The sequence below is a fragment of the Nicotiana sylvestris genome, chromosome 6 (assembly GCF_000393655.2).
Source record: "Nicotiana sylvestris chromosome 6, ASM39365v2, whole genome shotgun sequence".
Classification (NCBI taxonomy): Eukaryota; Viridiplantae; Streptophyta; class Magnoliopsida; order Solanales; family Solanaceae; genus Nicotiana; species Nicotiana sylvestris.
Window position 1 is genome coordinate 120,378,153 of NC_091062.1, and position 8,100 is coordinate 120,386,252.

Below are 8,100 nucleotides of genomic sequence, written 5' to 3' on the forward strand. Positions count from 1 at the left end.
CTGTCCAATAATTTCTTCCAAAATGGAGGAATTTTGTATAGGAGAACACCTGATCTAGGACTATTAAGGTGTGTTGACGCCAAAGAAGCTTCCAAATTGCTCGAGGAAATACACATTGGATCCTGCGGACCACAAATGAATGATTTTGTTCTAGCCAAGAAAATACTCAGAGCTAGATATTTTTGGATGACTATGGAAACAGATTGCATCCGGTATGTCCAAACATGCCACCAATGCTAGATACATACAGAAATGATAAGGGTACCACCAAATGAGCTCAATGCAACAAGTGCACCTTGGCCTTTTGTCACGTGGGGAATGGATGCCATCGATCTGATCGAGCCCACTGCTTCAAACAGGCATAGGTTCATTTTAGTGGCCATCTATTACTTCACAAAATGGGTAGACGTTGTATGTTACAAAGCTGTAACCGAGAAAGTCGTCACAGATTTTGTTAGGGATTGTATTGTTTGTCGGTTCGGGGTTCTCGAGTCCATCATCACTGATAATGCTGCCACCCTCAATAGTGATTTGATGAAAGACATGTGTGAAACTTTCAAAAGCAAGCACAAAAATTCCACAGCATGCATGCCTTAAATGAATGGAGTCGTGGAAGCTGCCAACAAGAACATCAAAAAGATACTAAGGAAAATGGTAGAAAATCACAAGCAATGGCACGAGAAGTTACCATTCTCCTTATTGGGATACCGTACCATAGTCCACACATCAACTGGGGCAACTCCCTTTTTGCTTGTTAACGGTACCGAAGTTGTCATTCCCGCCGAGGTAGAAATTACTTCTTTAAGGATCATACAAGAAGCCGAACTCAGTGATGCAGAATGGATAAGGAGCCACTATGAGCAATTAGCCCTCATAGATGGAAAAAGGATGAATGCAGTGTGTCATGGTCAACTTTATCAGAACAGAATGTCTAGAGCTTTCAACAAAAGGGTCAGACCAAGATAGTTCACATCGAGGCAGCTGGTACTGAAGCGAATATTCCCACATCAAGATGAAGACAAAGGAAAGGTTTCACCCAATTGGCAAGGGCCCTACATGGTTCACAGTGTACTAACAGGAGGAGCACTCATACTTGAAGAAATGGATGGAGAAGTTTGGCCAAAATGTATCAATTCAGATGCAATCAAGAGATACTATGTTTATATTGTTTACATTTCTTCATCTGGTATAACAAAACTACGCTTGACTTGATTCTCATTTAATAGGGGACACGTAGGCAGCCCTATGGTTTCGGTAACATCTTAATAAAATCCTCATTTCCCAAGAACTAGAAACTGGGGTAGAATTTTGATGAGGACCCTCTAAATTCTATAGCAAATCCAGTTGACTTCATCATGTGTAAGATAGTCAGAAAATCAGTAAAGTAACTGGGGAAGAATCTTGAGAAGGATTCCCAAAATTTCAGAGCAGGTCCAACAAACTTCGTTATATGCAGAACGGCCAAAGGATCACTTACTAAACTGGGGAAAAATTTTGCAGAGGACTCTCAAAATTCTAACGCAGAGAAAGCCTCAATGTCTCTAAAAGTATCGCAGCCGTTAGTTCATCAAATTTACATGATATTATATACAACTATGTTTTCTAAAAACATTCTTTTTCATCAATAAGTGCATATGTTTCGAAAACATTATTTCTATGGCAGCCAGGTGTTACCCAGGGTAACTCGAACAAGATCTCCAGAGCAAAGCAAAGAAAAACAAGCAGACAAAGGCACAAACCAACCTTCCCCACAGAACTCGGGATTTTTCTTTGAATGCAGGGACAAGGAATATATATTCTGCTCCTATTTGGTATTTGCCCATTGCATGAGACTAATCCTTGTCTCAAATTTTGCATGAGGCTAAGCATTTTCTCCCCAATTTCATAAGGCTAAGCATTGCCTTCTCTTTGCATGAGATTAAGCCCTTTCTCAAATCTTGCATGAGGCTAAGCCTTGCCTTTGAATTTGCATGAGGCTAAGTCCTGCCTTCTCTTTGCATGAGACTAAGCTCTGTCTCGATCTTGCATGAGGCTAAGCCCTGCCTCCCTATTTGTATAAGGCTAAGCATTCTTCTCTTTGCATGAGACTAATCCTTGTCTCAAACCATGCATGAGGCTAAGCCCTGCCTCCCTATTTGTATAAGGCTAAGCATTGCCTTCCATTGCATGAGACTAAGCCCTATCTCCTCTTACTGTGTAAGGCTAAGATCTGCCTTTCCTTGTCTAATGTCAAATGCTACTTGAAATCTAGCACTATTTTACCTTTTTCGGGACTAAGCTCTATCCCGATCCTGCTCAAGACTAAGCTCTATCTTGTTTTCTCATATGCATCACCATTTCTCTGAACGAAGGCATCATAGTCCAAAGACATCATCCTCATAGCCAGAAGACACCATGTCATGGCCTGAGGACCCCTCAATATCGCACATCGTTATTCAAAGGCGTCATGGTTCGGAGGTACCATTCTCATGGCCCGAGAACGTCATCTCATGATCTGCGAATCCCTTATCTCATGATTCATGGCCCGGGACGTCATGGTCTAAGGGCGTCATCCTTACTATCCAAAGACAACCTTCATGGTCCTCACGCCATGGCATTGTGTCTTCAGGTTATGAGGATGATGTCTTCGGACTATGACGCCTTCGAACAAAGACATGGTGATGCATATGAGAAAACAAGAAAGAGCTTAGTCTTGCAGTAACCCATATATATTTGCACGGATCGTGTTTTAAGTTTTGCACGTAATTAAGGAGTTAACTGTTCTTCAAATAGGAGCAACCTTCGCTCCAGTTTCTGCTCATACCATTTACACCCTGCCATTATTTCAAACGTAACTGACTCCCATCAATTAATCGTCTTTATTCTATGACATCCAGATATCTACCTTGCGTTACATCCTTTACGCTTCAAATCAAAATCCCTAACTCCGCATGAATCCATCCGATATTATCCTTTTCGAAGGTACCCTCTCCAAAACATACGACTATTCCTATAACAATTACATCGGTTTCACTCACCGATGGGTTCAGAACTACACACGGCCTGATTCCTGTAAAACCAAGGATATGTAGGCAGCTCAGAGACCAGGATGTGCCCTATATTTTTCAAAACACCCCATTCGGTCATCATTTCTTTACTCGACAACTCTTTCATCCTTCCCGGGTAAAGAGAGGCAGCCGTTGACACCCAATTTTTCCCTCATACTTTTTAAATATACATATATACTTCCAAAATAGTGCATATGCATCATCACTTGGTTTTAAGGCATATACAAGCATTTTTCATAATTTTCTATTATTTAAAGGAGTTTTAAATCAATTTATTCCTATATTTTACTATATAAATATTCGTTAATCGCATCACAAATTATTTTTTATCATTTAATTTCCTCATTTATACCCATATTAGGTTTTAAATACTTTAACATATTTATTATAAATACATTTGCATTTTTAAGGCTAGAATTGCACATTTTGCAATAATAGCTCATACATATGCATAATTACATTATTTACATAAAAATGACTTTCTATAATTTTGTAATGTTAAGTAATTGTTTTAAATTATTTTTTCATACACAAACGACATTTTTACTATTTATTAATTATTTTTATAAATTATTTAAATATTTAATTGTCTATTTAAAATCTAGCCCTTTTTCTTAATTAATTTTCGGACCTAGCCCAATTATATATACCAGCACAATACCCAATACACAAATACCCATCAACCCAATCCTTGTACCCGTTAAAAACCCCGACCCATTCCCCTTTTAAATAATAGTCGTTGATCTCTAAAGATCAACGAGTCAAACACCTCCACACCTTTTTAATTAACCTATCTACTCATAACCCTAATCATTTTACACCCCCGCCTCCCCTAAACGCTCTCATCTCCCTCCCTGTCAAACCCTAAAGTTGTCGTCTCATCCAAACACCCCAAGAATCCCTGTTCTAATGGGATTCTCCCATTACTCCCTTACCATTCTAGGGTTCTTCCCTTATTTGGTACCCGATTCTGGAATAACTTAGGTACTTGCCTAAATATGGAAAGTACCCGGATTTACTTCCGTCTAAATCCGTGTTTGCCCTTTAAATCTGGACAATCTCAAGTCCAAGCACGTTATTTGTAATAATTCGCTCATATCTCTCTTGATTCCCTAAGTCCTAAAGGTTAGTGTTTCGGATCCTCTCTAATTTGAACCAAATCTGGTTCAAACTCTGTCTTTTAAACATTTTCTTCATCTATATTTGCTCTGTTATTTATATATCTGTTAATTTTTTACTGATTCTGTGATTTACTCAAATCTAGGGTTTCAAACCCTTTCTTTTGTTAGAATTAAAACTGATTCATATGAGTTTCCTTTAATAAACTCTTATATATGTCTATTTGGTATGAATCTGTGTTATTCTCTTTTATTCTAACTAATTTGGTGTTTCACCCAAAACAAGAGTTTCAGATCTTTCTAGATCTAGTATGGTATTCGATTTCTTAATTACTTTTCTTTAATACTGCCGTTTATATGCCTCCATGCATATAATTACAACTCTTTGTTACTGCTGCTTCTTACTTGCCCTAAAATTGGGGTTTTGATTCTTCAGAATAAAACCAAATCTGTTCGATTCTGATTTTCCTTTTGAATTCTCCTTTCTACATTGTCACACCTCCTTTATCCACCCTGGAAAGGATATAAGGGAGTTTTTTCCAAATAAAGTGACAATCGAAACAAGATTATTTATATTAAATTCAGAGTGACCACTTGGGATAATTTATTGGTGTCCCAAGTCACCGGTTTAAAATCCCGAATTGAGGAAGTTTGATTCTATTTATGGTCTGTGAACACAGAAATCCGGGTAAGAAATTATGTTAACCCAGGAGAAGGTGTTAGGCATTCCCGGGTTCCGTGGTTTTAGCATAGTCACTTTGATCATACTTGGCTTAATCGAATTGTCTAATTACTCATTTTTAGAACCTATGTACCTTTGCCTCTTTTAATTAAGAAATTGTCTTAAAACATATCATGCGTACGTGTATCCATTTGTTTGGTGTGTCAAAAATCATGTCACGCGAACGTGTCCACAATTGTAACGCTTTATTATTATTAAGAAAGTTTAGTCAAAGTTGCGCGAACACATACTCCAATTTGTTTTTAGTATCGTAATTATGTCACGTGAATGTGTACAAATCACGATGATTTATTAATCTCACATTAATAATCATAAAGTAGACAACAACTAATTCTCTTATTTATTTACAACAATTCAGTACTACATTAATTATTCCTCATTTCTGGCATAAGAAACAAAAGATAATCTTTTCTATTCCCTAATTCTATATCTTAGTTAGATCCTTAATAATGAACAAGAGATTCCACTACGGCAAGCAAAATCATTGATGTGAAGAGTTGAAGATACAAAGCATTTTGAACTATACACAACTGGTTCGATATGCAATATGCAAATACTTTAGCAACGAAATCAACGAAATTGCAAAGGAACAAATTTGAGACTGATCAATGTTGTAGCAATTAGATATCATAAAACTGATAATTAAAGTGTGAAAAATAAACAAATAGATCAATGAACGCAGAAATTTTTATGAGCACGCATACGCAGAACCTGATCCGAAACGCTGAAACAAAACTCCTCGCCGGAAAAGGATGCTAAACGACATTTTGGACTCTTTACTGTTTTCAGCTTCTTTTTTGTTATCTTTACTGTTTTCAAACTCTATCTCTCTCATTTTGGACTGAAAATCGTCGTCGGCATTAGAGCGGAGGAATCGTCAGCTGGTCTAGGTGATGAAGAGGGTGTTCGTTGTTAGGGGGTCCGTTGGTTTAGTGAGAGGAGCGACGGTGGTTGTGTGCTCTCGGGCTCGGGGTTTGTTTGTTAGAGATGAACAAGTAGCCACTGGTTTGATTAGGGGTGTTCAAAGATTGAAGGAAAAGAACGTTGGGGGGAGGGGGGTCTAGGCCTTGGGGTAACGGCTGGTTTCTTTGTGGAGAGGATAGGTCCTTAGGTTTTTTGTGATGAAGAAGATGAGGTTGGGGGGGGGGGGGGTCGTGTATTATGAAAAAATGGTTGATCTAAAGTTTAGGCTCTAGGTTATTTTGTAGGGTTTTTTGGGTTAGGGATATGTGCCTAGGAATTATGGGCTTGGGAATTATGGTCTAGGTCCGAAAATTAGGCTTAAAATGGATTGTTTGAGCCCAAATTTTATTCTTTCTCTGTGAACAAGACTAAAAATACGACCTCATTTACCAATTAATCCTACTAAGTAAAAATAACTATTAAGATAAGACTAATCGTTAAAACAAACCTATTTTTTTTTTAAAATATAATATTAAAATAAAAATAAGATACTATTTTTTGTATTTTTTAAGTTTTACGAAAGGTATATAAATTAAAATCAACTAAAAAGAAAAAATATTTTTGTAATTTTTATTTTTTGATAAAATAAAGTAATATAGTCAAAACTAATTAAAATATCGATATTAGGCCTAAACTAAATATTTACATGCTAAAATATATAAAATATTGGGGAGGGTCAAATATCATATGTCTACAACTGTCCCTCTTTGACTGGGAACGCAAAGAGTTTTCAGACAAAGAATGACTAGATAGGTTTTTTGACCCGACCCTTATTTAGGAAAACTAAAAACTAAAAGAAAGGAGAATGTGACCGAGCCCTAGTATATGAGCTGCCTACATATCCTTAGCTATAAAGGAATCAGGACACGTGTAGTTCAGATATATGAATAGTGATGGAGTATACCGAGGTGGAGAGCCGGTCGAGGTGTCGTTCCGTCGAAATTCCGGTCCGCGGTCATGTTATTACATCAATATCAATAAGTGAAAAAGACTGACTAATCCTGTCAACTATGAGTTACAACATTCCTATCCATAAGTCTTCTGAAGCTTGATCATGAGTCTTGAATGGTTCTTCATGCGGACTTTAGATTTGAACCTTGATGCTTGCAAGCTGTATGTGCTGATTCATTTCATTTTTTCTTCCTTTTGAATCAAGACCGGACATATAGTACTCGTGACTTCAACCATGTCTTAAGCAATTCACATCTTTCTTTGCTTCTGCATTTTGGATTCACTTCTATTTTTTTCTTCTTTTTCCTTTTTTTTATAATCTGGATTGAGACTACTTGTGTTGGTCATCTCGGATTGTTGACCCGCATTCTTACCGCGAGCTTCTGCTACTTCTAACTTGAATTGAATTCTTAAATGACGTCATTTGTTCTCTAGGTGGGTGCCTGCTATTGACTTAAAACGTGAAATAATTCGGAAATGAATTCCCTTGTTCTCCAGGTGGGTTCCTAAAATCAAAACAACAAAACAAACAAAAAATTTTGCCTCAGTTTGCACTTGGAAGATTTGTGAGTTGTTAGCAAAACTGTAAACCACTTATGCTATTGATGCAATGATGAGAGTAAACTAACGACTCTTCTAGGATGTGCGTCTCCTGTGAGTAAAACCAAGAACATTGACTAGCAAATTCATCTGCCAAAAATAAAACCTGAATAACGCAGATTAGGAAGTGTGTCTCCTACGGGTGAAACTTGAATGAACTTAAATGACCCAACAAGAAAGTGCGTCTCCTAGAGGCGAAATCTTAATTTAGGAAGTGCGTCTCCTAAAAGTATATCCCGAAAAACCCAGACTAGTAAGTGCGTCTCCTAAGGGTGAAATCTCATTTTAGGAAATGTGTCTCCTGAAAGTGTATCCTGAAAGACCAAAAATAGGAAGTGCGTCTCCTAAGGGTGATGTGTGATCTTCTCAATAGCCTTTGCGTAGGCAGAATTGAGGCATTACAACTGAAAAATTCAAGCTTCCGAGCTTTGATATGAACATAGCTTTGTCCCTGTTTCAGACAAAGAAAACTTGTGAGTTTAAACATGTTGGATGGTTTGTGGCCTTGACTTTGAGGGTGATTGCTCGTTCACTTGCTATGATAACTTTTATTTCACCTTGAGAGACATTGCTTGCTTTTTAACCAACCACTTTCTCTGTCATCCTTATCGCATAAAATACCTCTGATTCATTCAAACTCAATACCATCTACCCGTTGCATTTTGCTCATGAATTGACA

At 37.4% G+C, this 8,100-nt stretch overlaps 1 protein-coding gene across 1 annotated transcript; it reads left to right on the plus strand.

Annotated features, from left to right (window-relative positions):
- Window positions 1-252: 252 nt before the first annotated feature.
- On the plus strand, window positions 253-597 carry LOC138871195 (uncharacterized). The gene has a single exon (XM_070149063.1). The coding sequence runs from the start codon at window positions 253-255 to the stop codon at window positions 595-597; it is 345 nt and encodes a 114-aa protein (XP_070005164.1).
- The last annotated feature ends 7,503 nt before the right edge of the window (window positions 598-8,100 follow it).

Coding starts and splice junctions, on each gene's coding strand:
- LOC138871195 (XM_070149063.1), top strand. CDS start 253: ATGATAAGGGTACCACCAAATGAGCTCAATGCAACAAGTGCACCTTGG.